We start from the raw sequence: 27,943 nt of genomic DNA on the forward strand, positions 1-27,943 counted from the left end.
TTCTCCGTTCCCGTTCCCCCGCGGAGGGACCCTGGAGGTGGAGCGAGGGCGGGGTTGCGGGGCTCTGGACGTGGAGCCTACGAGCAAAGCCTCGCGGCCGCCCCGACCACCAGGGGCCGCTGTCGCCCCCACGGCCGCCGCTGCGCAGGCGCAGGCGCCCGGAACCCCAGCGCGCGGCTTCCGGGCCCGGCCGAGCGGTGTTCGCGCGGGACCGGCCCCCCGCCAGCGGGCTCCAACTGCCGGGCGGGCGGCGGCGGCGGCGGCGGCGGCGGCGGCGGGCGCGCGGTGGCTCCGCAGTTTCTGTCGCCTTCCGGCCTGTGCAGCCCGGGCTCGGCGCCATGTACGCCGTGTACAAACAGGCGCACCCGCCCACCGGCCTCGAGTTCTCGATGTACTGCAACTTCTTTAACAACAGCGAGCGCAACCTCGTGGTGGCCGGGACCTCGCAGCTGTACGTGTACCGCCTGAACCGCGACGCCGAGGTAGGCCCGCCCGCTGCAGCCGCGCGACGAGGGTGCCCGTCCCCCACGGCCCCTGGGTGGTGGTTCTCTTCGCCGCTCCGTTACTCCGCCTCCCCCTCCTCCTGGTGGGCTTGGCGGCCTGCCCTGGGCAACTTATTTGCTCTCTTGTTGTTTCGGCAAGTCATATGAACACCTGCTGTGTGCTGGGTGGTGGTAACGGTAGAGTGGTGAACACAACCTGCAAAAACGGGGCGGGAGGACACGCACTGATTGAGCACACGTGTAGACGCACCCGCAGGCAGTGCAGAAGGTGCAGGCGAGGAGGAAGGGCCGCGTGTTTCCAGTTGACTGATCACAGGAGCCTCCTTTAGGCAGAGTAGGAGGTTGTCGGGGAAAAGGAGCGTGGCTGGGTCTAGGGAGGGGACAGGCTGTTGGCAGGAGTTCGGTAAAATGTGATGAGCCTATGGGTAGAGGAAATACACGGGTGTTTTGGTTGCTGGAGGTGTGAGGTTTGGTCCGATGGGCCTTCTTGCAGGAGGCAGCTTCTCATCTGTTCTGAAGGGGGATAAGAGCCAGACACAGGGATGCTGGCGAGGATGTTTCCGGCAGAAGGAACTCCTGTGCTTTGCCAAAAGCGGTCGAGGGTGTCGATGGTGTGTGAAGTCGGGCTGGGGTGGGAAGGCCTGCTGCCCGGGTTGCTGTCCACAGGTGGGGAGGAGTCACTGAGTGCTGGGGGTTCCGAGTAGGGGCTGATGCATTGGGCAGACCGCGAAGGAGGCTGGCCTTCCTGGGCCCCTAACTCAGAACATGCGTGTTTGTTTTGGTGTTAAATGTGTGTACTGCTGGAGTTCCTGCTGTGGCACAGTGGGTTCAGAATCGAGGACAGGGGCTTGGGTCACTGCAGAGGTGTGGGTTCGATCTCCTCCCTGGCACAGTGGGTTAGAGGCGACTGTGTTGCCGTAGCTGTGGTGTAAGTAAGAAGAGCTGTGGCTTGGATTCCGTCCTGGCCCTGAACTCTCACATGCTTGTAGGAGCAGCCTTAAAAACTGAAAAAATCTAGGTATTGCTGTGCTAACATGATGTGGAATCCAAGTTCACTCTGCTCGCCGCAGGACAGGCCAGTGAATCCGGACATGAATTGTTGGGGCAAAGAAAAAGGACTTTGCTTGGAAACCTAGCCTTCTGAGAAGGTGGCAGACCGGCGTCTCGCACCATCGGGGAGGGCGCCGCACGGGGAGGGATGCATTTGACTAAGGGAGTTGTACTCTTGGGTCAGTAAGAACGTCTGTCAAGAACGGATCTAAATTTTTTCGAACGCTTTTTCTTTTTCTTTTTTCTTTTTCTTTTTTGGCTGCCCTGTGACATATGGACTTCTCGGGCCAGGGATCCGATCTGAGCCGTTGTTGCGACCTGAGCCGCAGCTGCAGCAACGTAGGATCCTTAACCAGCTGTGCCGGGCTGGGGATTGAACCTCGCCACAGTGGGAACTCCTCGAATGCTTTTTATACCCACTGAAAACAATGTATGATTTTTCTCCTCAATTTTTAAGAGATTTTTTTATGATAATTGGTTTAAAATGTCCTGTGAATTTCTGCTGTACAGCGAAGTGCCCAGATGTACATATAAATGCTCTTTTTCTCACACCATTCTCCATCATGTTCCATCGCAAGTGATTAGCGTTCCCTGGGCTACACAGCAGGATCTCATTGCTTATCCACTCCAAATGCAGTAGTTTGTATCCACCAACCCCAGACTCGCAGTCCGTCCACTCCCTCCCCCTTCCCCTTGGCAACCACAAGGCTGTTCTCCGAGGTCTTGATTTTGTTTCTGTTCTGTAGACAGGCTCATTTGTGCCCTACATTAGAGGGCAGATGTAAGTGATATATATATGGTATTTGTCTCTTTCCCTTAACTTTGACGGCAGAGTAAACGGTGGTGATAGATGTTCTTGGGTGAACTGAGTTTGTGTTCCGGAATGACAGCTTGGTTGTGGGATGGTCACCAGGCTTACCTAGAGACACAGCCTCCTGCCCTGGGGAAGGTGCCTGGTAGCATGAGGCACAGCCCGGGGCCGGCCCTGTGTTGGGGTCATGCTGCATCGTGCCCCGATAAGGCTCAGGGGGGTGGCCTGCAGGTCAGCAGAGAGGGGGTTCCTTCTTCATGGCAGTCATGCGTCCTGGGGAGCCGGTGGCGGCCCTGCTCAGGCTGCAGGTCCACTTTTATAAAGGGCGGCCAGCCTCTGACCCTGAGTGTCCCAGTGTCAGGGTGGCCACTGGCGAAGCCATGGGGGGCTTCCTGAAGCGTGAGCATGACTTCATGTGCACGGCTGTCCCCAGACGTGCCTGGTCCCTTGCTCCTCACTGCAGGGAGGATCTTGGGGGGGGGGCTCCTGGGGGAGGGCGGCCACAGGCGGGCTTTCTCTGTTGTCTCTGAGGGAGGTGGGCCAGCAGGAGCCCTTTGGCCCCTCACTGCCCTCCCTCCCCCTCCCTCCTCCAGGCCCCGACCAAGAATGACAGGAGCACAGGTGAGCGAGCGGGGTGGGTGGGGGAGCCTGGGAGGGGGCGCGGGGCCCAGACCTATAGCCACTGGCTTTCCCCCAGAGGGGAAGGCCCACCGGGAGCACCGCGAAAAGCTGGAGCTGGTGGCTTCCTTCTCCTTCTTCGGCAACGTCATGTCCATGGCCAGCGTGCAGCTGGCAGGCGCCAAGCGGGATGCCCTGCTCCTGAGCTTCAAGGACGCCAAGGTGGGAGTGGGTGCGGGAGGCTGGGCGGGCCACCACTCATGGGGGGCCTTGGTTCTGACCTGCCACCCCCCGCCAGCTGTCGGTGGTGGAGTACGACCCGGGCACCCACGACCTGAAGACCCTGTCCCTGCACTACTTTGAGGAGCCTGAGCTGAGGGTAGGCCTCCCTGCCATGCCCCCCCGCCTGCCATGGGCACCTGCCCCGGGCCAGCCTCATGTCCCTCTGCCCCCAGGACGGCTTCGTGCAGAACGTGCACACGCCACGGGTGCGGGTGGACCCCGACGGGCGCTGCGCGGCCATGCTCATCTACGGCACGCGGCTGGTGGTCCTGCCCTTCCGCCGGGAGAGCCTGGCCGAGGAGCACGAGGGGCTCGTGGGAGAAGGGTGAGTGCGGGGGCCGTGGAGGGGGGCCGTGCCCAGTCCCCCCACCCCCGCTGAAGCCCACCCCCCCCCAGGCAGAGGTCCAGCTTCCTGCCCAGCTACATCATCGACGTGCGGGCCCTGGACGAGAAGCTGCTCAACATCGTGGACCTGCAGTTCCTGCACGGCTACTACGAGCCCACCCTGCTCATCCTGTTCGAGCCCAACCAGACCTGGCCGGGGTGAGACCCCCTGACCTCAGTGGCCGGCTGCCCGGGAGGCCTCCCCGGGAGGGGCGGAGCTGGGGCCGTCCCCCTCTGACCCGCGGTGTGGCCCCAGGCGCGTGGCTGTGCGGCAGGACACGTGCTCCATCGTGGCCATCTCCCTGAACATCACGCAGAAGGTCCACCCTGTCATCTGGTCCCTCACCAGCCTGCCCTTCGACTGCACCCAGGCCCTGGCTGTGCCCAAGCCCATAGGTGAGGCGGGCCGGGCCGGGGTGGGGCGGGGGCGCCGCGGGGGCGCCCGGGCCCCGCCCACCAGCGTGTTGGCCTCCAGGTGGGGTGGTGATCTTTGCCGTCAACTCCCTGCTGTACCTGAACCAGAGCGTCCCCCCTACGGCGTGGCTCTCAACAGCCTCACCACCGGCACCACTGCCTTCCCGCTGCGTGAGTGTCAGGGGAGCAGGGCCGAGGGCCGAGGGCTGGGCGGGTGGGGAGGGCCGGGGGCGGGGGGCTGCTGAGCAGGCCGACCCCCCCCAGGCACCCAGGAGGGCGTGCGGATCACCCTGGACTGCGCCCAGGCCGCCTTCATCTCCTACGACAAGATGGTCATCTCCCTCAAGGGCGGCGAGATGTGAGTCCCCTCGGGGATCCCGTCCCCCCCTCCCTCTTTCCCCTCCCCTCCCCTCCCCCTCCCTCCCTCCCCTCCCTCTCCCCCTCCCTCCCCTCCCCTCCCCTCCCCCTCCCCCCTCCCTCCCCTCCCTCTCCCCCTCCCTCCCCTCCCCTCCCCCTCTCCCTCCCCCTCCCTCCCTCCCCTCCCTCCCCTTTCCTCCCTCCTCTCCCCTCTCTCCCTCCCTCCCTCCCCTCCCCTCCCCTTTCCTCCCTCCTCTCCCCTCTCTCCCTCCCCCCTCCCTCCCCTCCCCTCCCACCCCTCCCCCTCCCTCCCTCCCTCCCCTCCCCCTCCCTCCCTCCCTCCCCTCCCTCTCCCCCCTCCTCCCCTCCCCTCCCGCCCCTGGCTCAGGGTCCCCTCCCGCAGCTACGTGCTGACCCTCATCACGGACGGCATGCGCAGCGTCCGGGCCTTCCACTTCGACAAGGCTGCCGCCAGTGTCCTCACCACCAGCGTGAGTTGGGTCTGGGAGGGGCGCGGGGGGTGGAGGGCGGCTCTGGGCCTGGCCCCTCCCTCACCACCCTCCTGCCCTCAGATGGTCACCATGGAGCCCGGGTACCTGTTTCTTGGCTCTCGCTTGGGCAACTCCCTGCTCCTCAAATACACAGAAAAGCTGCAGGAGCCCCCAGCCGGCGCCGTCCGAGAGGCTGCTGACAAGGTGGGTGTGGGGCCCCTGGGGACGCCGCCTTCCTGCGCAGCCTCGGGCCGCTCACTGCCCCTCGTGCCTCCCAGGAAGAGCCGCCCTCGAAGAAGAAGCGCGTGGACGCCAGCGGGGGCTGGTCAGGTGAGGACCTGTCGGGGGCCCGTCGGGTGGGGGCCGGTTGGGGCGGGGCTTGGGGGAGGGCCCAGCCGAGCCACTGCGGCCCCGATGGGCACTCCCTGGTGCTGTAGGGGGCAAGTCGGTGCCGCAGGATGAGGTGGACGAGATCGAAGTGTACGGCAGCGAGGCCCAGTCTGGCACGCAGCTGGCCACCTACTCCTTTGAGGTGAGCTCGGGTGCGGAGGGGTCCCCCACACTGGCCAGCCTGCCCCCTGACCGCTGTGGCGCCCGCAGGTGTGTGACAGCATCCTCAACATCGGACCCTGTGCCAACGCTGCCATGGGCGAGCCTGCCTTCCTCTCTGAAGAGGTGCCTGCAGGGGGAGCAGGGGGGACGGGGGGCAGCAGGGGGGGCCCCATCCTCACCCCCCACCCCGTGCAGTTTCAGAACAGTCCTGAGCCAGACCTGGAGATCGTCGTGTGCTCTGGCTACGGGAAGAATGGGGCGCTGTCGGTCCTGCAGGTGTGCGGGGGGGGGAGGGGGGCACCGTCGGTGCTGCAGGGTGGGGGCGGGGGGCGCCTGCGGGGGCTCACACCCATCTGCCCTTCCAGAAGAGCATCCGGCCCCAGGTGGTAACGACCTTCGAGCTTCCCGGCTGCTATGACATGTGGACGGTCATCGCCCCTGTGCGCAAGGAGCAGGTGGGGTGCCCAGGTTGGGGTGACCTGGTGCCATCCGCTACCAGACCGGGCTCTGCCGTCAGGGTGGCACCCTGGCTGGGCACCCTGGCTGGGCTGTGGGACTCCTGCGCCCCCTCTGCCTTCACAGGAGGAGGCCCCCAAGGGGGAAGGCGCAGAGCCGGAGCCCAGCGCCCCAGAGGCAGATGACGATGGGCGGAGGCACGGCTTCCTCATTCTGAGCCGGGAAGACTCCACCATGGTGAGGCCTGGGGTCTGCCCGGCGGCCTGGGGCGGGGGGCGCCCACTGAGGGGAGCCCCTCACTCGCCATCGCCCGCAGATCCTACAGACGGGCCAGGAGATCATGGAGCTGGACACCAGCGGCTTCGCCACGCAGGGCCCCACGGTCTTTGCCGGCAACATCGGGGACAATCGCTACATTGTCCAGGTGTCGCCGCTCGGCATCCGCCTGTTGGAAGGAGGTGAGCTAGGCTGGCGGGCAGGACGGGGCCGTGTTGGCCGTGCTGCCCACCCTGGGCTGACCGACCACCCCGTGTCTACAGTGAACCAGCTGCACTTCATCCCCGTGGACCTGGGCTCCCCCATCGTGCAGTGCGCGGTCGCCGACCCCTACGTGGTCATCATGAGCGCCGAGGGCCACGTCACCATGTTCCTGCTCAAGAGCGACTCCTATGGGGGCCGCCACCACCGCCTGGCGCTGCACAAGCCGCCGCTGCACCATGTAGACTCCCTCCTCTGTCCCAGGGCCTGCCGTTCCCCCCCCCCCGCCCGCCCCCGCGGCCGCCCCACTGAGCCCCGTCCCCCTCCCCCCCGCAGCAGTCCAAGGTGATCGCGCTCTGCGTGTACCGGGACGTCAGCGGCATGTTCACCACCGAGAGCCGCCTGGGGGGGGCCCGCGACGAGCTGGGGGGCCGCAGCGGCTCGGAGGCGGAGGGCCAGGGCTCGGAGACCAGGTGTGTGGGGGCTGGGCAGGCTGGGCCGGGCCTCCAGCAGGCGACTTGGGCCAGGCGGCCTGTGACAGCCGTCTCCCCCGCCCCAGCCCCACGGTGGATGACGAGGAGGAGATGCTGTACGGGGACTCGGGCTCCCTCTTCAGCCCCAGCAAGGAGGAGGCCCGCCGGAGCAGCCAGCCCCCTGCCGACCGGGACCCTGCGCCCTTCCGGGCCGAGCCCACACACTGGTGCCTGCTGGTGCGGGAGAACGGGACCATGGAGGTACGGCCCCTGCCCCCCCGCCCGCCGCTGCCCCGGGCCCTGCCTCTGCGCCCCCCCCACCAACGAGCTGCCACTGCCCCCACAGATCTACCAGCTTCCCGACTGGCGGCTGGTGTTCCTGGTGAAGAACTTCCCGGTGGGGCAGCGGGTCCTGGTGGACAGCTCCTTTGGCCAGCCCACCACACAGGGCGAGGCCCGCAAGGAGGAGGCCACGCGCCAGGGCGAGCTGCCCCTCGTGAAGGAGGTGCTGCTGGTGGCGCTGGGGAGCCGCCAGCGCAGGCCCTACTTGCTGGTGCGTATGGCCCTGCCCGCCCCCGGGCCCCCGGGCCCCGGGCCCCCACCCCCCACCCCCTGACGTCCCTGCGTCCCCAGGTGCATGTGGACCAGGAGCTGCTCATTTACGAGGCCTTCCCCCACGACTCGCAGCTCGGCCAGGGCAACCTCAAAGTGCGCTTCAAGAAGGTGCGGTGGCCAGGGCGTGCCTGGGGTGTGGGGGGCAGGCGCAGGATGGCTTGAGGGGCACCTGGCCCTCACGGCAGCGGCAAACCCCGCCCCCCCGCCAGGTCCCCCACAACATCAACTTCCGAGAGAAAAAGCCAAAGCCGTCCAAGAAGAAGACAGAAGGTGGCGGCTCCGAGGAGGGGGTCGGGGCCCGAGGCCGGGTGGCACGGTTCCGCTACTTTGAGGACATTTACGGCTACTCAGGGGTAGGCTGCGGCTCCAGGGGGGCTTGCCGACATTTCTGGCTGCTCCGAGGTGGCCTGTGGCTCTACAGGGGCCTGAAGACACATGGATGCTTTGGTGGTGGGCTGTGGCTCTGTGGGAACCCAGGCACACTTATGGCCGTGGCTCTGTGGTGGGGACCGGGGAGGGACAGATGGGGCCTTGCCCGGTGGGGGCCTCATGGTGCCTGTCCCCAGGTTTTCATCTGTGGCCCCTCGCCCCACTGGCTCCTGGTGACCGGCCGGGGGGCCCTGCGGCTGCACCCAATGGGCATCGACGGCCCCATCGACTCCTTTGCGCCCTTCCACAATGTCAACTGCCCCCGTGGCTTCCTGTACTTCAACAGACAGGTAGGGCGGCCCCAGGCGGCTCAGCCTGGCTCACCCTGGCACTAGCCATGCTGCCCGGGATGACCAGTGCCAGGCCCCCTGGGGATGGGGTACCCTGGAATGGAGGGTTGGGGGTGTCCAGAGGGTGGTGGGCGCCAAGGTCAAGGAGATGGTGTGGGGCTTGGTGCTGGAAAGGTTTGGAGGGCGGGGCAGTCGGGAGTGGAGGCCGTAGCCCACGAGGACACCCGTCTGGGTGGCCAGGGTCCAGCTGCTGTTCTGCTGGGGACCCAGTGATGGTGACGAGGCAGGTGTCTTGTAGGTACTGGCACATGTGGGACTGGGGTGGAAGAGAGTGGCTTGGGGCCCCGTTTTGTGCAGGACCTGGTGTGTGGGGTCTACCCTTTGCCTGCAGCGTCTGGCATCCTAAGCCTGGCGCAGATCACCAGACCTGGGAGAGCCTGGGAGAAGGGACAGGGAGCCCACGAAAGCCCAGGACAGCAGCGGCCTGGCCCTGTTCCTGCGGGGCTGAGGGCTGGTCCCAAGAAGCCCCTGGGGACCTGGGCTCATCCTTCCCCCCACCCGCACCCAGGGCGAGCTGAGGATCAGCGTCTTGCCTGCCTACCTGTCCTACGACGCCCCGTGGCCCGTCAGGAAGATCCCGCTGCGCTGCACCGCCCACTACGTCGCCTACCACGTGGAGTCCAAGGTCTGCCCCCACCCACCCCAGGGACCCTGGGGGCCTTTGGGCCTGGCCTCTAACATGTGACACCCTGCACCCCCCCCCAGGTGTATGCTGTGGCCACCAGCACCAACACGCCGTGCACACGGATCCCACGCATGACGGGCGAGGAGAAGGAGTTCGAGACCATCGACCGAGGTGCGTGGCGCCCCAGGCGGGGCCCGTGCTCAGGGCCACCCCTCCCTGACCCCTTCTGTCCCCGCAGATGACCGGTACATCCACCCTCAGCAGGAGGCCTTCTCCATCCAGCTCATCTCGCCCGTCAGCTGGGAGGCCATCCCCAACGCCAGGTGAGGCCGGGCCCTGGGGTGGGCTGGTGGCGGCCCGGGGCCGGTGGCGGCCCGGGGCCGGCGGCTGCTGACCCGGCCTGGTGCAGGATCGAGCTGGAGGAGTGGGAGCACGTGACCTGCATGAAGACCGTCTCGCTGCGCAGCGAGGAGACCGTGTCGGGCCTCAAAGGCTACGTGGCGGCCGGGACCTGCCTCATGCAGGGGGAGGAGGTCACCTGTCGTGGGCGGGTGAGTGGCCAACGTGGGGGCGGGGCAGGGCCCGAAGCCCCTGAGCGAGTCCCTGGGTCTCACCCACCCCCTCTCCCCACAGATCCTGATCATGGACGTGATCGAGGTGGTGCCGGAGCCCGGCCAGCCCCTGACCAAGAACAAGTTCAAGGTCCTGTACGAGAAGGAGCAGAAGGGGCCTGTGACGGCCCTGTGCCACTGCAACGGCCACCTGGTGTCGGCCATCGGCCAGAAGGTGCACCCCAGCCCCGCCCCGCCCCCCTCCCTCCCAGATCTTCCCGTGGAGCCTGCGGGTCACGGCCCCCCCTCCCCCCACCCCCAGATCTTCCTGTGGAGCCTGCGGGCCAGCGAGCTGACGGGCATGGCCTTCATCGACACGCAGCTCTACATCCACCAGATGATCAGCGTCAAGAACTTCATCCTGGCCGCCGACGTCATGAAGAGCATCTCTCTGCTGCGCTACCAGGAGGAGAGCAAGACGCTGAGCCTCGTGTCGCGGGTACCCTGGGCGGGCCGCCGGGTGAGGGGCCGCCGGCCCCGGGCCGCCCCTGACGCCCCTCCCTCCCCGTCCTCAGGACGCCAAGCCCCTGGAAGTGTACAGCGTGGACTTCATGGTGGACAATGCCCAGCTGGGCTTCCTGGGTGAGCACGGGGGCCAGGGGCCCCGGGGCCCGAGACCTCAGGGGCGGCTGGGCTGACGCTGGCTCTGCTCCGCAGTGTCCGACCGTGACCGCAATCTCATGGTGTACATGTACCTGCCGGAAGGTGAGTGTGCCCCACCCTCTGCCGGGCGGGCTGGGTACAGCAGGTGGTGACCTGAGGTCCCTCTGGCCAGCCAAGGAGAGCTTCGGGGGCATGCGGCTGCTGCGTCGGGCGGACTTCCACGTGGGCGCCCACGTGAACACCTTCTGGAGGACCCCGTGCCGTGGGGCCACAGACGGGCCCAGCAAGAAGTCGGTCGTGTGGGAGAATAAGCACATCACATGGTTCGGTGAGCGCTGGGCCGGGGTGCGGGGTGCGTGTGCCGGCGTGGGGCAGAGCGTCGGCTCACACAGTGTCCCCCCACACCCAGCCACCCTGGACGGCGGCATCGGGCTCCTGCTGCCCATGCAGGAGAAGACCTACCGGCGGCTGCTGATGCTGCAGAACGCGCTGACCACCATGCTGCCCCACCACGCTGGCCTCAACCCCCGTGCCTTCCGGTGAGTGTCAGCCCTGCGCCCCCGCGCCCCGCACGTCTGTCCTGATGCCTTACTGCCTATGTGCCCGCCCCCGCCCCCGCGCCAGGATGCTGCATGTGGACCGGCGCGTCCTGCAGAACGCTGTGCGCAACGTCCTGGACGGAGAGCTGCTCAACCGCTACCTGTACCTGAGCACCATGGAGCGCGGCGAGCTGGCCAAAAAGATCGGCACCACGCCTGACATTGTGAGCGCCTGCCCCCCCCCCCCCCCCCGCACCGCACCGCCCCGTCTGCGCCCGCTGCCCCCTTACCACCCCTCCCCCCGCAGATCCTGGATGACCTGCTAGAGACGGACCGAGTCACTGCCCACTTCTAGAGCCCTGGATGCTGCCACCTCCCTACCCCTTTTGTATAAAACACGAGCAAGAACACGAGTTTGCTTTGAGAAGAGCGTGTGGTCATTGTGGGGCCCAGAGCACCCCCAGGTCTTGGGCATCCGTGCTGCTGGCCCTGCCAGCTGTGGGCTCCTGCCTGGGGTGGCCTAGGTCTCCAGGTACTCGTACAGGCCCTGGGCCTCGGGCAGGAGGCCCAGGTGGACCAGCACTCGAACCAGGAGGGCGGTGAGCTGCATCGACAGGGTCTCCAGCCTGGGGGGGGTGGTCAGGGGGTCGCAGGTTAGTGGGGCGTGGAGGCCGCCTCCCGCCTGCCAGCCCCCTCTGCGCCGGCTCACCTTAGAGCTACCTCAAACTTGAAGGTCTCCCAGACGACTCGGACGTGGCGCAAGAGGCGGGCACCGTAGGCGTCCTGGCGCCCTGTGCCTGCCAGGCGGCTCCAGCCCCGGACCGCGCTGCCCAGAGACCCGGTCAGACGCCTTCCCGGCCCCGCCCCGCCCCGCCCCGCCCCGCCCCCTGCCCCGGCCCCGCCCCGCCCCCTGCCCCGGCCCCGCCCCACCTCTTGGCCATGAGGAAGTAGCGGTCCACGGGGGCGCCCAGGGCGGTGTTGATGGCGCGCACGGTGTTGACGTTGCGCAGCACGAGCAGCATGGGCCGCGGCAGGGCCTTGAGCACCGCCATGACCTCCTCGAAGTGCTCCCTCGCCATGTCCCGCATGTAGGCGGCCTCCTCACGGCTCAGGAGGTTCGAGCGCCACAGCTGCCCCAGACGCACGGGCCGCTGCATGAGCACCTCGGAGAACAGGAGGTAGTCTGGGGGGGCCTGAGCCCGGGCTGCGTGCCTGCCGCGCCGCGCACCCACCCCCCGGCCTCACCTTGCACCCCGAGCGCAGCCGCGTGTGTCTTCATGGCGGCCTCGTCCCTCAGAATGATGGCCCGCCACAGCTGGCACAGGGCCGACCGGTCCCTGGGGACAACCCAGCCATGAGCCGGGGCAGGAAAGGCCGGCCGGGGGGTGCCCGCCCAGCCCGCAGGGCCCCAGCTTACTTTGCATCCAGAAACTGGTAGAGCCCGTGGTCCAGCAGCACCAGCTGGGCCTTCCCGTCCGGGCCTCTCCGCACCAGAACTAGGACATGGTGTGTCAGCTCCCGTCACCCCGCCCTGACCCTGACCCCTGACCCCCAGCCCCGAGGGGCTGTTCCTACCGTTGCCAGGGTGGGGGTCAGAGTGGATGAAGCCGGTATAAAATATCTGCTCGGCAAAAGCCTGGATCAGCTTCTCCGCTATCTGTGGAAGACAGGCAGTGGCGCTGTCACCCCTGGGTGCACCCCCGCCCGCCCGCCCCCGACGCCCCGCGCACGTGGCACTCACATCCCGCACCGCCAACCCCATGGTCTTGATGGCTTCCACGTCGTTGACCTTGCAGCCCTCGTAGAAGTCGGCGGTCAGCACGCGCTGCGGGAGCACAGGGGCCTGAGCTTGGTGGGCCCGCGCAGCCCCAGCCGGGAGGGGCCCAGCTCACCTCACCTTGCTGGACGTGTCCCAGTGCACGCGGGGCACCACGACGTAGCGGAAGTGCCGCAGCTCCCGGGCACAGCGCTCGGCGTTGCGCCCCTCGTTCTCAAAGTCCAGCTCCTGGGCCAGGGTCCCCTTGAGGTCCTGGAGGCCGCACACAAGCACTTGAGGGTTTGGGGTGGGCGCCAGCCCCCAACCGCCCCCGCGGGACCCCCGAGTTACCTGGAGGACCCAGCTGAAGCCGAAGCTGGGGTGCATGAGCTCCACGAGCTGGAGCAGGAGCTCCAGGGTGTGGATGTCCCCCTCGAAGCGGTCCCGCAGGTCGATGTACTGCACCTGCACAGGGAGGCTGCAGGGAGGACCGGCCAGCAGGCCCCGGCGCCCCCAGAGGCGCCCGCACCCCTTGTACCTTCACAGCCACCTCCGTGCCGTCGTGCAGTCTAGCGCGGTGCACCTGGGCCAGGCTTGCCGCCGCGATGGGCTGGTAGTCGAAGTCCCGGAAGAGCTCGCGGGGCGGGGCCTGGAAGTCTTCCAGGAACAGCTCATCCACCTGCAGGGGCGGGTCCTAAGAGTGGTGAGGGGGCCGCGGCCGGGCCCCCACCTCCCGGCCTCTGTCCCCGGAGCCGGGCTTGCCTCCTGGATGCCACGCGTGAGCGCCCTGTCCTCCAGCACGCGCAGCGTCCTGATGTACTCGGGGGGCAGCAGGTGGTTGAAGGAGCACAGCCCCTGGCCCAGCTTCACGTAGAGGCCCCCATTGCTGATGGCCCCCGCCACTAGGGCGTCCGCCGCCCGCTGGTGACACGCAGACATCACCTCCAAGTACCTCGGGCTGTTCTGACCACAGGTGTAGAGGGAAGGGGTGGGGGGTGGGCGGGCACCTCCCCAGCCCCCACCCCCGCAGGCTGCACAGGCAGGGAGGCCCGGCCAGAGGGACAAACCTCCTCCACCCCGCGCAGGACGACGTGCGTGCACCACCAGTAGTCCAGGGAGATCTGCAGGCCGACTCGCAGAGACCTGGCGGCAAAGGCTGCCCTCAGCCCTGTGGGCGCCTGGCAGGGGCACCGGGCTCGGGGACGGCGTTGCCAGCAGGGCAGACTCAGCCGGCATCCATGCCACCCTCAGTCCCTGAACACAGGGACATGGGGACACATCGGGCGCGCACGGGGCAGGTGAGCCTAACGGCGAGGCTTGTTCTGTTTCATTCTTTGCTCACACTTGCTACACAAGAAAATCCACCCAAGAGCTGGCAGCCCGCACAGGCTGTGCCCTGGCCCCGCCCCCGCACTCCTGACCCAGGCGCCCGAGGGGAGGCTGGGACGGCGCCCCAGGCCATGGACAAGGTGGCCCTGGATCTGGAGAGGCCTCCAGTGTCACAGACCCCAGACCCTCGGGCTGTCCCTGAGCAGGGTGTGAGAAGTGTTCAAAACACATGGAAAGGGCTTGGAGGGAGCGCCTGCTGTGGCTCTGTGGTAAAGAACCCAACTAGTATGCACGAGGACTCAGGTTCGGTCCTCGCTCAGTGGGTCAAGGATCCGGCGTTGCCGTGAGTGTGGTGTAGGTCACAGGCGTGGCTCAGCTCGGATCTGGTGTGGCTGTGGCTGTGGTGTAGGCTGGCAGCTGCAGCTCTGATTCGACCCCTAGCCTGGGAACCTCCATGTGCCTCGGGTGTGGCCCTAAAAGGCAAAAAAAAGGTTCAGCGGTGTTAATGGTAAAATGTAGGTTCAGCACCTGTGCTGTATGTTTGAACTTTGCATCAGACCAAACCGCCGCTGTGGCAATGCCAGATCCTTAGCCCACTGTGCCGGGGCTGGGCCTCAAACCTGCATCCCAGTGCTACCAAGATGTTGCCCATTGTATTGTGCCACTGCGGGAACTCCTGCTGGAACCTTTTTTTTAGGGAGGGGCTCCATTCAGTCAAGGGCCAACCCTAACCCCACCCTAAGCGGGCGCTAAGCCAGCAGCAGAGGGGTGATGGGCAGCAGTGTCAGAGCACAGGAGAGCAGGCGCTGGAGCCCGTCCGACACAGTCTAAACCAGGAGCACCATCAGGCAAACCCTGGGCAGCGTCAGCAAAGCTTTTCCTAAAAGGTAAGACAGGAAACACTCTGGACCCCTGGGCCACCCAGTCTCCGATGCATCAGGACAAAAGCCACAGGCAGGATTGGCAGGGGTGGCTGCCACTCCAAGGAGTTCTATTTCTTTTTTTTCCACAAAAGGGCCAGTGCCATCTTTGACCCTTGTGTTTGGCGCAGTGCCAGGGTTTGCCAACCCTGTTGTGCAATATTAGAGCATCTCTGCCCCCAAGCATGTCAAGGTCGTCACACGGGAAAAAGTTAATACCACCAGCTCCCGGGAGGTCGCCTCTGAACCCCCGGGATTTCCTAGGTGACGGCAGTGTCAGACTCATCAACAGCCTGACAGTTTGTGCCAACGAGAGGCTCTGCTGGCCACCAAGGATGACCAGGGAATTAGGGTTTGGGGGCGGAGCGAAGTGGCCAGTGAGTCAATTAACCAGGCCCACAGGAGTTCCTGTCGTGGCTCAGTGATTAATGAATCTGACTAGGAACCATGAGGTTGTGGGTTTGATCCCTGGCCTCGCTCAGTGGCTTAAGGATCCGGCGTTGCCGTGAGCTGTGGTGTAGGTCGCAGACGTGGCTCAGATCCCTTGTGGCTGTGGCTCTGGCATAGGCCGGCGGCTACAGCTCCGATTCGACCCCTAGCCTGGGAACCGCCACATGCTGTGGGTGCAGCCCTAAAAAGACAAAAAGCCAAAAACAGAAAATGACCAGGCTGACAGACAGGAGTGCCAACAGTAACTCCGGACACCAGAGCTTGGGGGACCCCTGTGTACTGGCACAGAGGACGACAGGCAGGCATGTGTCTGAAGAGCCCCGTGGACGCTCCCAGGAGGGGACACTCCCAGACTTCACCCTGTGCACCGCTTCCTTTCGCTTCTCTGACTGGCCTTTTTTCGCCACGGCACCGCCATGATCGTTCGTACAGGACTTTCCCGAGTCGTCCAGGGAACTGTCAAAACGGAGGGCGTCCGGGGGCCCCCGCTGGGGTGCGGTGGGATCGGAGGCCTCTCAGCAGCACCTGGACACAGGCTCCAGCCCAGCCCAGCCCAGCGAGTTAAAGGACCCCATGTTGCCAGAGCTGCAGCTCAGGCTGCAGGCGAGGCTCAGCTCTATCCCAGCCCAGAACTCCGTATGCCGAGGGGTGGCCCAAAGGAGAAAAAAACAACACAACTGAGGGAGTCTGTGGCCCCCCAGCTTGTAGCCAGGGGTCTGACGTGAGGGAACCCACGGGGACGCCACAGCCTGCTGCTGGCATCAGGTGCCCTGGGCAGACACGGGGCCTGGGGACCCTGCCCGACCCGAGCTTAGCCCTGAGCCGGGAACGCTGACGGGCTGTTCCAGGTCGGACATGAGACACAGGATCCTGTGAGGAAAGCTGGGACCGGGGCGCCTGGCAGCACAGGAACGGAGTCTGGGGGGCGGGCACGACGCCCCCGTTTCCTGGTTGGTTGTGGAGGAGTGTCCTTGTGGGGGAACCCAAGGTCTCGGGGATACCAGGGCATGTTGACAACTTACTTGTAAATGTTTCCCAAAAAAGGTCTTTTATATTATTAGCCCAAATTCTTTGGACATTTGAAATTGTGTCAAAAGGAGTTCCCGTCGTAGCACAGTGGTTAACGAATCCGACTAGGAACCATGAGGTTGCGGGTTCGGTCCCTGCCCTTGCTCAGTGGGTTAACGATCCGGCGTTGCCGTGAGCTGTGGTGTAGGTTGCAGACGCGACTCGGATCCCGCGTTGCTGTGGCTCTGGCGTAGACTGGTGGCTACGGCTCCAATTCGACCCCTAGCCTGGGAATCTCCATATGCCGCGGAAACGGCCCAAGAAATAGCAAAAAAAAAAAAAGAAAGAAAGAAAGAAATTGTGTCAAAAAAAAACCCCAAAACCAAAAAAACAAAAAAACCCACCACAGGATTTTTAAAAGTTAAAATTAAACGAGCAGTGGGGTTAGAAACCAGGGCCACAATAACAACAACAACAACAACAACAACAAAGACAAAAGACAAAAAAAAAAAAAAAAAAAGAAACCAGGGCCTTGGAGTTCCCACTCCAGCGCAACAGGATCAGCGGCACCTGACAGTGTCTTGGGACACAGGTTCAATCCCCGGTCCGGCAGGGCGGTGGCTTAAGGGTCTGGCGTGGCCACAGCTGCAGCTTAGGTCTGATCCCTGGCCCAGGGCGACCAGGAAAGAAACAACAACAACTGAAGACACCAGCAGCCTGGCACCACCATCCACCACCCAGGCCCCGAGCCTGGGTACTTCGGGCGGCCCGGCTTCCGCCCCCCACAGCCCGACACCCCCAACTCCCTGGTGGGGGGGGTCCTGATTCAGCCCTGCCCGCGCTCCTTCTTTGGGCTCCCGCATGCACGCTGCCCATCACCCAGGACACACTGCAGGTCCCCAGGTCACCTCGCGCCCAGCCAGGGCTGCCGTCAGGGCTGCCTGTCCTGGCAGCTGTTAGGACTTAGAGTTGACAAGATGGTGCAGACTGCTGGGAAAATTACAGTTCTAGTTCCTTCCCATCAAATGCCGCTCAGCATGGCAGAGCAGGCTGTGAAAACACTGGGCAGAAGGGAGGAGGAGGAGGGGCAGGCCCGCCGGGCCTGCCACTGGGGTCCCCAGCCCTGGGACGCAGCAGCCTGCATGAGGCACAAGGAGAGACAGCCCAGACCTGCTGAGGGGTCAGAGCCAGGCTGCACGGGGACGGTCCCCCTCCCCTGCAGTGGCCTCGCACAGGTGTTCACAGGCGAGCCCCCTCCAGGCTCCGCCTTGTGGAGACTGGGAGGCCCTGCGGGACACAGAGGCGACTGCCCAGAACCACGTGCAAGGGCAACCAGGAGCTCCAGGCCAGCCCATCCAGTGACGGCCCTGGGAGCCGCGCGACGCTGCCACTGCCTGCTCCTCAAGGTGGGAGGCAGTAAAGCATCCGGCCACCTGCCTCCTGACGGCGCCCCTGGGCTAAAGCCCAATGAATCCAATGCCCCACACCCTTGGCAACTGGCACTGCCCTGAGAAACCGGGCCGGGCGCCCCGGCGGCTGCTCAGCCAAGGTCTCATGTGAGCCCCCGGTGCTCGGCACGGCCCAGGGGGGTTCGGGTTGGCCGGCTTCACTCAGGTCAGGAGCTGGCCCTCAGAACCCTGGGCGGTGGGCACTCGGGACCTGCCGGGAGCAGGAACGCCTGCCCAAGGTGCTGCAGCGGGAAGACAGCCCTGCCCGAGCGCCGCCCGAGGACGAGGAGAGCCTTCAGCTTAAGGGAGCCTGGGCGCTAATGAGCAGTCTGGTCCAGTCCACTGGGAGTGGAGGGTGAGTCCTCCACGCTGAGCCCCAAACTCCCCTGGAAGCCACGTTCGGGGGAGGGACCCAATGTGGGGGGAGGCACCAGTGCACCCGCCACAGATCGGGGTGGGCCCCGCGGAGCCCGGCTGGCCCACCGGGCAGCGCAAAGACAACTGGGGGCAGCCTCGACAGGTCCGGCAGAGCCCTGCGGCCCCTCCCGGCCCAGCTTGAGCCCCTCGTGCCCACGGATGGGACTGGGCAGGGAGAAAGCCACCACGCCCCGCCACGCCCTACCTGCCGAAACGGCCCACACCATCCACCACGAGCCGCATCCTCCTCCTCTCCTGCGGCTCGGCTGTGAAATACCGCACCCCAAGAAGCAGGGGCGCCCCCACCGCCGTGACGGACAGCGCCTTCCTCCACAGGGGCTGGGGTCTCAAGGACCTGGAGGGTGACAGGCACACGGCCGGTTACTTCCTGTCTGCTCCCCCGGCCCACCCACAGCCCCCGCAGCTGCACCAGGGTCCAGGCAGGCAGCAGGAATGCCAGACGCCTGCGTGGTCACCACAGCGCTCTCCGCCAACCAGGCCCGAGTCACCCAGCCTGAGGCCCACAGACCCCCCGAGTCCAGGCTCCAAGGGGCCAGTGGATTCAGGGAACAGGTCCTCAGCTACCCAGGAAGTAGCTCGAGGGCAAGGCTGTGACCTCACGGGACCAGGGCCTACACTGCACAGAGGGACAGCCACAGTCCACCTTGCTGATGGCCCGACCAGACCACAATGTCAGGACGAAAAAGCCCAGATTGTGTCATGGCTGAGCGGACACAAACCTGACTGGCATCCATGAGGACGCAGTTCAATCCCTGGCCTCCCGTAGTGGGTTAAAGATCTGGCGTTGCCATGAGCTGTGGTGCAGGTCGCAGACTGGCTGGGGTCTGGCGTGGCTGTGGCTGTGGTGTAGGCCAGCAGCTATAGCTCTGATTCAATCCCTAGCCTGGTAACTTCCATATGCCGCGGGTGTGGCCCCCCCAAAAAAGACAAGAAGCCAGCAGGAGCCCTGCACCCAGTCACATGCCTGCCTCTTCCTGCTGCCCTGCCAGGCCTGCGTCTGCCTCTGGAGCCACTCCACTCACTCCCACGTCATCTGCCCACTGGCCTCAGGCCTCGAACCCTTCCACCCGCATCCTTGCAAAGCTTTGGCCTCACTACGTGACCCCGGCCTCCCCCACTCTGAGCCCATTGCTGTTGGCAGCAAAGCACAGGGCACTGCCGGCAGGGAGTCCCAGCCCGGAACACCAGTCCCAGGCCAGGACCCAGAGAAGGCGCAGCCTCAAGACTCACAAGAGTGGTCACCCCTGCCAGGTGAGGGGCATGTGCTCTGGCGGGAACTCACCACTTGGCAGGCGGGACTCTGAGGTGTCTCCTGAAGAAGGTGGCAGGGGAGGGCCAGGGCTTCAGCCTGCCCTGGAGCAAGGCCGAGTGCACGTGGCAGAGTTGGGACTGTGGAGTGAGCAGACGGCACGGGGTCAGCGGTGCGGACATGACCCCCCACCCCCAAAAGCGTCACTAAGCGTCACAACTTCCTGGGGCCTGTGCATGTCTGACTCAGGAACAGACAATCCGTGGGTTGAAAGCAAGGCTGAGGGAGTTCCCTTCCTGGCGTCCATGAGGATGTGGGTTTGATGCCTGGCCTCGCTCAGCGGGTTAAGGATCCAGCGTTGCTGTGGCTGTGGTGTAGGTCGCAGATGCGGCTCAGATCCTGTGTTGGCTGCGGCTGCGGTGTAGGCCAGCAGCGGTAGCTCCGATTCGACACACACCAAGCAAGGCTGAGGTCAAGGCATCACGTGAGAGAAGGAAAGGCAATGTGCAGTCAACACCCTCGTAGGGCCCACCTGGACGGGCCCTCGGCCCCTGAGACCCTCACTGTCCCGCTGCAGAGATCAAAGGCCCCGGGAGGTCAAGAATCCCTAACTGAGGGCTCAGGGAGAAGGCCCAGGGCCTGCTGGAGGTGGTCGTTCTGAAAGCAGATGAGGGCACAAGAAACTCCGGCTGCCGGCTGCCGAGAGCCCAGCCCAGGGTGGAGACCTGGAGGAGGGAGGCGGCGCCGGGGCGCGAGCAAAGGAGCGGGGAGCGCGCACGCGGCGCTGCCCTGTCCAGCACCCCGCCGACCGACACTCGGTGTCGCCGAGGCCGCCCGATCTTACTTGAACCCTCCACCACGAGTTCCTCAACGGTAAAGGCTCCATTTCTTGGCTAAAAAGAGACCGTGCAAAGCAACCCCAGCACAGACGTTAACGCTAGTGCTACAAACACTGGGCCAAACACGGAACTGACCTTCCAGCATTTTCTGGCCAAAGCGCACAGCCCTGAAGACAATTCCAAGGATCAAAACAACACAAAAGTGAAAGGAAAAGGTCCGTGACCCGCTGTCCCAAGAGAAGAAGAGGGGCTGACAGGAAGCTCTGTGCAGCAAGGCCACACACAGCACGTGCAGGTCCTCAAGGAGAGCCCGTGTGGCGACACAGGCAGCCACAGGCAGAAGGGCACTGAGTGCCAGCAGCGGGCAGGTCAGGGACACAGAGCTCCCCTTTCTGCACAAAAGGGCAGCATGGCACGTCTGTGCCGGGTGGGCACAGCAGGAGGGGAAGCCTAGGGCCTCCCGCCTCCAGAGACCAGGGTGTGATGACAGGTGTGGGGAGGCTAGGCCAGCCCGCTGCCCCCAGATGCCATCCCGCCAGGGCTGTCTGGCCCACCTGCTCTCTGCGAGGTCTCCAGACCCCTCACCTGGGTCCACATCCTTGACCACACACCCACCGAACATGCCCTGCCCCTAGGAGCCATGTGCACACACCCACCGAACACGCCCTGCCCCTAGGAGCCATGTGCGACCAAAGACCACAGCCAGAACCCTCCCGCCCCATCCCTGGAGGCCCCACTCCTGCTCCTGCCCCAGCCTCCCCCCACTCTGAGCCCACTGCTGTTTTCTTCAGGGCACAGGGTGCTGCTGGCGGGGAGTCCCAGGCCAGGACCCAGTGGCCTGGTGTACCACAAGTGGGGCAAGGCATCCTGTCTTGGGGGTGTTTGCACAGATTATACGTCAAAATGTCTGGGACTTACTTTCAAATGGTTCAATGACAACAAGAAGTATATTTTCCAATAGAAACAGAAACACCTAGGGCGGGAGTTCCCGTCGTGGCACAACAGAAACGAACCCAACTAGGAACCATGAGGTAGCAGGTGTGATCCCTGGCCTCGCTCAGTGGGTCAAGGATCTGGCATTGCCATGAGCTGTGGTGCAGGCCGGCAGCTGCAGCTCCAATTAGAACCCTCACCTGGGAACTTCCATGTGCCAAGGGTGCAGCCATTTAAAAAAAAAAAAAAAAGAAAGAAAAGAAACACCTAGGGCTGGACAGCGGGGGCCCAAGGTGGTGGCATCTGGAGAACTGACTCTGGTGCCCTGCTGTCAGCCCGTCCCTGTGTTCACAGGCTTTAAGGACCCGAGGTACAGGCCACCTGCCATGCCCTCCAGCCAGGACGGAGGTATTTGGAAGATGAGGAGCTCCTGGGGTAGGGCCCTCACCTGGTGCAGTTATGTGCCCAAGACGCCTGGCACTGTTTAGAGATGGTCTTAGTTGTCACTGCCTGGCATTGAGAGGGCAGAAGCCAGAGACACAGCTCAACACCAGACACTGCACGGCCCCACCCAGAGCCTCCAGCAGAGCCGAGGCTGAGATATCCAGGACAGCCTCTGCACCCAGACTTCTGGGGCTGGAGCTGGAGGCCGGGCTCCAGTACTCACCAGCCAGCTGGCGTGGTGTCTCGGACGCCCGGTCTACACGGCGGGGACCACTGCACTGCTAACGCGCAGCTAAGCAGGCTGACATCTGCCAAGCCCTGGAGCAGCACCCAGCCTGGGGTGCAGGGCAGGCAGGGGTCGTGCTGAGGTGGCCTGGGGTCAAGGAGCCGCCAGGCTTTCCCAAGCCCTCCTCTTCACTGTACCAAACAGGAAGGAGTGCACATTTGCTCGGCTGAACTCAACTTTTCACAAGATTGCCAGCTTCCCACTGCTTTCTCAGGAGGAAAAAAGGGTTTGTTTGGCCCAGAAAAGAGACTACAGACCTTCCTCGACTTTGATAAACCCAGTGTAAGTTGAAAGTTTCGTTAAGTTGAAAATGCATTTAATATGCGAAACCTACCAAACACCACAGCTCAGCCCGGCCTTCCGCAGATGTGCTCAGAGCACCCGCATTAGCCCACAGGTGGGCAAAGCCATCGAACACAGAGCCTGCTTTACACCAAAGTGTGAACTACCTCGTGGGAACTGAGAGTGGACACAGGACGGCGGTCAGTATGTCGGCTGTGACGGTGGGTTGATGGCAGCCGCGGCCACTGCCCAGCACCCCAGGAGGGCATCTATCCCGTATCACTGGTCCGGGAAAAGACCACAGTCCAGAATTCAAAGCATTCTCCTGAAGGTGTATCACTTTTGCACCATCAAAGTTGAAAAATGATAAATCAAACTACCATGAGCCAGGGACCAACGTAAGAAAAGCTCAGGGACAGGTGACACACAGATGTGAAGAAGGCCCAGCTAACCGGGGTGGCTGCCAGCGAAGTGGGGCTCGCTGCCAAGTCCCACTGAGACAGAGAGGGAAAGCGGCCAGAGCTGATTGGTAATGATTATTCTGAGACATTAACATTCGGAAGAAAGCAAAGATCCACGAGTTATTCTCGCCAACATGCCACTGACCTGGAGGAGCCAGGCAAAGGGCCTCCTGGTTCAGAGGCTGCAGGTGCCAGCCCTGAAGTGAGGGCTGGCAGGAACTGTCACACGTCAGAGCTCAGGCACAAATGCCCCAAGATTAGGCGGAACTCGCATCACCCAGGTGCCCGAGAGGGGGCTGGTCCCCTAAGCCCTGCCACCTGGAGAAGGACAGGGTCCATTAGGGAGACTCAGAGGGCACACGGTAAGGATGCACCCAAGGAAGTGTGTGTGGCCCCAGCTGGCACCAGCCACTCAGTGGCCCCTTAGGTCTGCTGGTGACCCCAGTGGAACAGCAGAGAACATGGAGATGGTACCTAACTTGCACCTCGGGTGCCGTAGAGCAGGACAGAACCCACGGCGTGCCAAGCCCTGCGCTGCAGCAAGGTGGGCCTGGTCTGCCCTCCTCCGACTCCCCTTCGGACACTCGCCTGTGAGCACCTTGCCAGGCTAGAAAGGGGAAAGACGGTGGAAACAAAGTCCCTCACTCAAGGCCTGGCCCCTAACAGGAGCGCAAAAACAGGAGGGCGATTCTTCTTTTGTTCGTTTTTGGTGTGCACCTGCAGCACATGCAAGGCCCTGGGCCAGGGACTGAACCTGCTCCATGGCAGCAACCTAAGCCACAGCAGTAACAACGCTGGATCCTTAACCCACGGAGCCACGACGGGAACCCGCAAGGAACCTCCCATTGTGGCTCAGCAGTAATGAACCCAACTAGCATCCATGAGGATGCAGGTTCGATCCCTGGTCCCGCTCAGTGGGTTAAGGATCTGGTATTGCTGCAAGCTGCAGTGTAGGTCACAGACGTGGCTTGGATCCTGTGTGGCTGTGGCTGTGGTGTATGCCAGCAGCTGTAGCTCTGGATTCGACCCCTAGCCTGGGAACCCCTAGCCCCTATGCCGCAAGTGCAGCCCTAAAAAGAAAAAGAGAAAAGAATTCCCAAAAGGGAGGCATTTCTACGGGGTTCTGTCAGAGGCCACAGCAGAAATGTGTGGCAAACCTGGGAGTGGAACTTGGTCAAACTGCTTCCCGGGGCACCCTTTCTATTCTCACACTGGCTCGCGGTGAATTGTCGGGAGCCATAAGGCTGCTCCAGTAAAGAAAGCAAAGCCACAGTCGGCACCTGCATGAGGCTTGTCTGGTTAGCAGAGCTACAGACAAGCTGAAGAAAGAAAGAGGATTGCAGAGCAATCCCTTGAAAGACATCGGCTCCAGGAAAATAAAAATGATATCCCCTAAAAAATATGTTAATCTATTTTTCTGTGTTTATCCTTCTTTTTCTATCTTTGATTCACAGCTTTCTTACTGCTAAAGATTTGCCCTGGGTACGTAAAACACTTGAACCAAACAGAGTGAAGTTATTTAAACAATGTAATGGAAAAAGCCTTTGTTTTGGAGTAACAATTTATGGCACCTATTTTGTGAGAGTATACAGGGGAAACTTATGATTTCAGTCCCTTTACTTAAAAAGAAGTTTGGGGCTGGGAAAAATGTTGTTTGGCCTATAAATTGCTATTTTCTATAATAGATACATTTTTTATCAAATAACAGTGTCACCTGTAACTTTTATCCCTTGTGGGGGCATTTGTTAATTTTTGGGTATAATACTCCTTTCTATTGAAATTGGTGGTTTGAAACTTACGTAAATCAGCACAATAGGTTAAATGCTTAGCTTGCTGGCGCCAAATAAACCGTAGTTTTAAGAATGCCATGCGCCCAAGGCTTTCATGCGTTTTGTTAAGTACATACACCTTTAGTTAAAGAATGTTAGGTATCATAGTTTATTACTTATTAAAGCTTTGTTCTTAATATAGAATAGAATAGCTACTGTTGTTGACCTTTTGAGAAAAATACAGTGTGGAACTTTGTAATCTTGAAGGAAAATCTAAAGTTGAAAGGAACATGTTTTAACTAACCTTTTTTTTTGTATCTCGGGTGGCGGGAACAAAAGGGCTTTAAATCAAATGTTAATGTCAAATCTTACACGGAACCTGATTGTGATAAGGTATAAAAACTGATGCTTTTCATTTAATAAATTGGGTCATCTGCAGCATGCAGCTGAGGAGTTGGCTCCAATTCTTTCCGCGCCGTTTGTAGCCCATCCTCTCCTTCGGCACTCCCTGGCTGCTGGGGCTGGACCTCGGCAGTGAATCCCCCACACGGTGGGGTCCCAACAACCACAGAATGGAGCATGTTGTCCAGAGTCATTAGCAGGAAGGGTCTGCTGAGCAAAAGTGAAATCACCCGACTGTCGAGTGAGTTTAAACATTTTCAGAGTTCCCGTCGTGGCTCACAGTTAACGAACCCGACCAGCACCCATGAGGATGCAGGTTCGATCCCTGGCCCCACTCGGTGGGTTAGGGATCCGGTGTTGCCATGAGCTATGGTGTAGGTCACAGATGCGGGTCGCTATGGCTGTGGTGTAGGCTGGTGGCCACAGCTCCAACTGGACCCCTAGCCTGGGAACCTCCGTATGCCACAAGTGTGGCCCTAAAAAGACAAAACAAACAAACATCATTTTCTTATTAATACATACAGTTCCTCCATAGGAGACTGTGAAATCTGAGGTATCTACTCTCAAGTGCGAGGCCTGCCCTGGCTGCGCCCCCAGCCTCCTGACCACTGGTCGCCACCATCAGGGGCTCTGGTTGGGACGCTGGAGACCAGAATCCAGCCTCTGAACACGTGGCTGATGTAGCGTGCACACAGGCTCAGCGGGGGCAAGGCAATGCCTGGCCGGCCTGAGGAGTTACCAGAGGAGCCTCTGCAGGAGCTCTGGCCGCACCTCCTCACTCCCAGAACTGACTCCCCGCTCGCCCTCCGCTCTCCGTGACAAACAGCCTCTGGCAGAGCCTGGCCGGGCCCCTCTCCCGACTGCTTTCTGCCTAGGCCTTCCCCCACCCCCGCCTCTGTATGCTGCCCGCTGTCCTTATCAGACAGGAATGTGGCTGTGAGTGTGCCGTCCTTCTCCCCGCAGGGCCCACCTCTCAGGCATCTCTGTGCCTCTACCAGCCCAGTGCTCCCCCAGATAAAGCAGAGCCCCCATCGACGCGCGCTGAACTGAAAGAGACAGTGGCTAAGCAGAGAACGAACCAAACCCACATGACCCCGGTGACGGTGCTGCTGAGCAACAGGCGGGCAAGAGACAGCGCCAGTCTGGCCCCAGATGGACGCCAGGGATGAGGCCTCTGGCTGAAGACCCCAGAGCCCCACAGGGGCCCAGGGACCCACACCAGTACCTGGCCCATTCCAATTCAGGATGCCTAGTAATTCCCCAAATATCCCCGTCACGCAGGAGACATCCCCCATGCCTATGAGGTCACGTGGCTATAAATGTGGGGCCAAGTCTGCAGCCAGACCTTCCTGGAACTAACTCAGGGGCGTTTCCACCACATCACATAAGACCCAAACCATACCCAGAGCCTGGGTGCCAGAGCGTGGCAGGAAGCAGGCAGAGAGAGCGCGCGGGGTCCCAGGACACCCTCTGGCGCCCAGCGCCTTCCCACAGGGTCACGCGCATGGCCTCCTGGGTCAGCCCAGGTTAACGTCTGCTGTCCCAGCACCCCTCACCAACGAAGCCTCCCAGTCTGGGCAAGACGAAACGGGCATCCTCCACCCGGCCTCTCCGGCTTAGTGAGTGCCCGGCCCATGCGCAGAAAGAGAGCGCTCACCTGGAACTCAGCTACAACCCATCAAGCAGCAAAGAGCTTGCGCAGCATCACACAGAAACTACGAAGCTAAAGACGCTGTGTGTGCTTTAACGCAGAATCATGAGCACCTGCACTCGTGTTTAGGCACAAGCTGAGCTGTCGGTTTTTCCACACCCTGCAGATTAGACACAGTGGGTTAGAAGGAAGAGGAAAGGTCACTGCAGATAAGCCAGCCCCCAGCAGTAACGAGCAGCTGCTGAGTCTCAAGTTGAGGCCTGACAGAGAAGCACAAGGAGGTGACAGGAACCTGGGCAGTTCCATGGCAGGTCAACAGCCTGTGCCGGAGAGGAAACCAAAACACAGAAATCTTCTCATACTCAGGAAGAGAGGGAGGCGGCAGTTGGAGCCCAGAGAGGTGGCGAAGATGAAATGAAGGCCCTGGCCTTTTCTTCGCCAAGGGCCTGCGCCCCTCTCAGCACCAGTGAGGGCTCAAGCCGACTGGGCCCTACGCCACTCACCGGTCAGGAGCCTCTCCTAATCACAACCAAAACCTGCCCGCCCACTCCCTAGGGCTGTCTGGAGGATTAAGTGGTTGCACGTGGGAAGCAGCTCTATACCCTGTAACAGACCAGCTCTGGTGTCTCTCTGCCTGAGTCTCAGCCCATAAAACAGCACGGAGCTGTTCACCGAAAGCCACAAGAGTTAATGGAAATTTGTATAAATACCTACACCTGCAAGGCGAGGATTATTAGGAAAATACAAGGCTTCTGGAAAGTTCCAAGTTGAAAAGGCTGATGAGCCCCCCTCTGTCTCTATGGGGCTAGATTCTGGGGGAAGCAGTGGGTAAGACCTGCGTGAGTGATGATAACGCGGGTTTGAAAGGCACCCAACAAGGAAAAACCCTGGATTGCCAACTGCGTCGTCAGGATCAAAGGAAGCGCGAGTTGGGAGGGCAGCCCGGGGCGGGGCAGGCAAAGCAGGGAAAGGGCTGAGAGAGGAGCCCCCCCCCCCTCCTCGGAAGCAGGAGCAGCTGTCAGCTCGGGATGATCTGGGGCGGGCTGGTGACCGGGTTAGGCTTCTCAAGGGAGCAGGTAAAAGGAAAGGCGAGGGCCCCCAGGCTGGGATTCGGACAAGTGTCAACTTCGCCGCGGGGGGGAAAGGGTCTCTGGGGAGGGGAGGGGGGATCGGAGGAAGCGGGCTTCGAGGGCTGTCCTGAGACCAGCGTCCTCGCAGAGAGCCTGGAAGGAGCAGAGGGGACCTTGGAGGCGCTGGGGAGGCAATCAGTGCGGGGCCTCCTAAGTGGTTCTGGCCTCTGCGCACCGGGGGCTGGGGCTGGTCAGGGGGTCTGGGGGGCAGAGCACCTGGAGCTGAAGGGCGCCTTCTAGAGCCCTGAGGTTCCCGCCGGGCGGGGGAGGATCTCTGGGGGCGGGGAGGGTTTAGGGGCCCGAGGGCCCGGGACAGGCGGCTCGCGGGGCCGCGGGAGGGCACCGGGAGCGCGGGGGTGCTCACAGGTCTCCACATCTCCGGGGCCGACGCGCCGCTCCGTGCCGCTCCTCTCGCCGCAGCCTCGCGCCGCCACCCAGCAGTCCCTGCGGGAGAGGGCGCGGTGCGCACGCGCACGCCGCCCCCAGGGGGCGGGCCGGACGGAAGGCC

At 62.8% G+C, this 27,943-nt stretch overlaps 2 protein-coding genes across 7 annotated transcripts; one reads left to right on the plus strand and one right to left on the minus strand.

The window, feature by feature from the left end:
• CPSF1 (cleavage and polyadenylation specific factor 1) lies at positions 222–11,067 on the plus strand. The gene is given in 38 exon segments (XM_021090408.1): positions 222–482; positions 2,958–2,985; positions 3,062–3,204; positions 3,281–3,361; positions 3,438–3,589; positions 3,661–3,807; positions 3,905–4,044; positions 4,124–4,171; positions 4,174–4,233; positions 4,327–4,420; positions 4,823–4,910; positions 4,992–5,114; positions 5,189–5,240; positions 5,348–5,442; positions 5,511–5,585; positions 5,658–5,738; positions 5,828–5,917; positions 6,045–6,155; positions 6,235–6,376; positions 6,458–6,636; positions 6,732–6,868; positions 6,955–7,129; positions 7,215–7,421; positions 7,502–7,591; positions 7,693–7,836; positions 8,050–8,202; positions 8,771–8,887; positions 8,968–9,058; positions 9,126–9,210; positions 9,297–9,438; positions 9,521–9,673; positions 9,761–9,937; positions 10,014–10,080; positions 10,156–10,203; positions 10,274–10,429; positions 10,511–10,640; positions 10,726–10,864; positions 10,948–11,067. Coding segments are annotated over 38 exon segments (4,332 nt in total). The 5' UTR covers positions 222–338; the 3' UTR covers positions 10,996–11,067.
• ADCK5 (aarF domain containing kinase 5) lies at positions 11,055–27,917 on the minus strand. Of its 6 annotated transcripts, none has more exons than XM_005662812.3 (15): positions 27,800–27,917; positions 19,272–19,378; positions 18,174–18,323; positions 13,464–13,539; positions 13,159–13,359; positions 12,935–13,075; positions 12,748–12,861; positions 12,538–12,669; positions 12,382–12,465; positions 12,216–12,297; positions 12,058–12,136; positions 11,886–11,977; positions 11,571–11,823; positions 11,350–11,466; positions 11,055–11,266 (listed from the first exon to the last, which is right to left on the minus strand). In XM_005662812.3, exons 1-15 carry the CDS (start codon positions 27,809–27,811, stop codon positions 11,161–11,163), a joined length of 1,746 nt encoding a protein of 581 aa, XP_005662869.1. In that variant the 5' UTR covers positions 27,812–27,917; the 3' UTR covers positions 11,055–11,160. The 6 variants fall into 6 exon arrangements, 5 of the variants coding, with proteins under 5 accessions (XP_005662869.1, XP_005662870.1, XP_013851858.1 ...); XM_005662813.3 differs by having other exon boundaries at positions 13,159–13,354; positions 27,800–27,881; XM_013996404.1 differs by having other exon boundaries at positions 13,159–13,354; positions 27,652–27,845.

Source organism: Sus scrofa, chromosome 4, assembly GCF_000003025.6.
Source record: "Sus scrofa isolate TJ Tabasco breed Duroc chromosome 4, Sscrofa11.1, whole genome shotgun sequence".
Lineage (NCBI taxonomy): Eukaryota > Metazoa > Chordata > Mammalia > Artiodactyla > Suidae > Sus > Sus scrofa.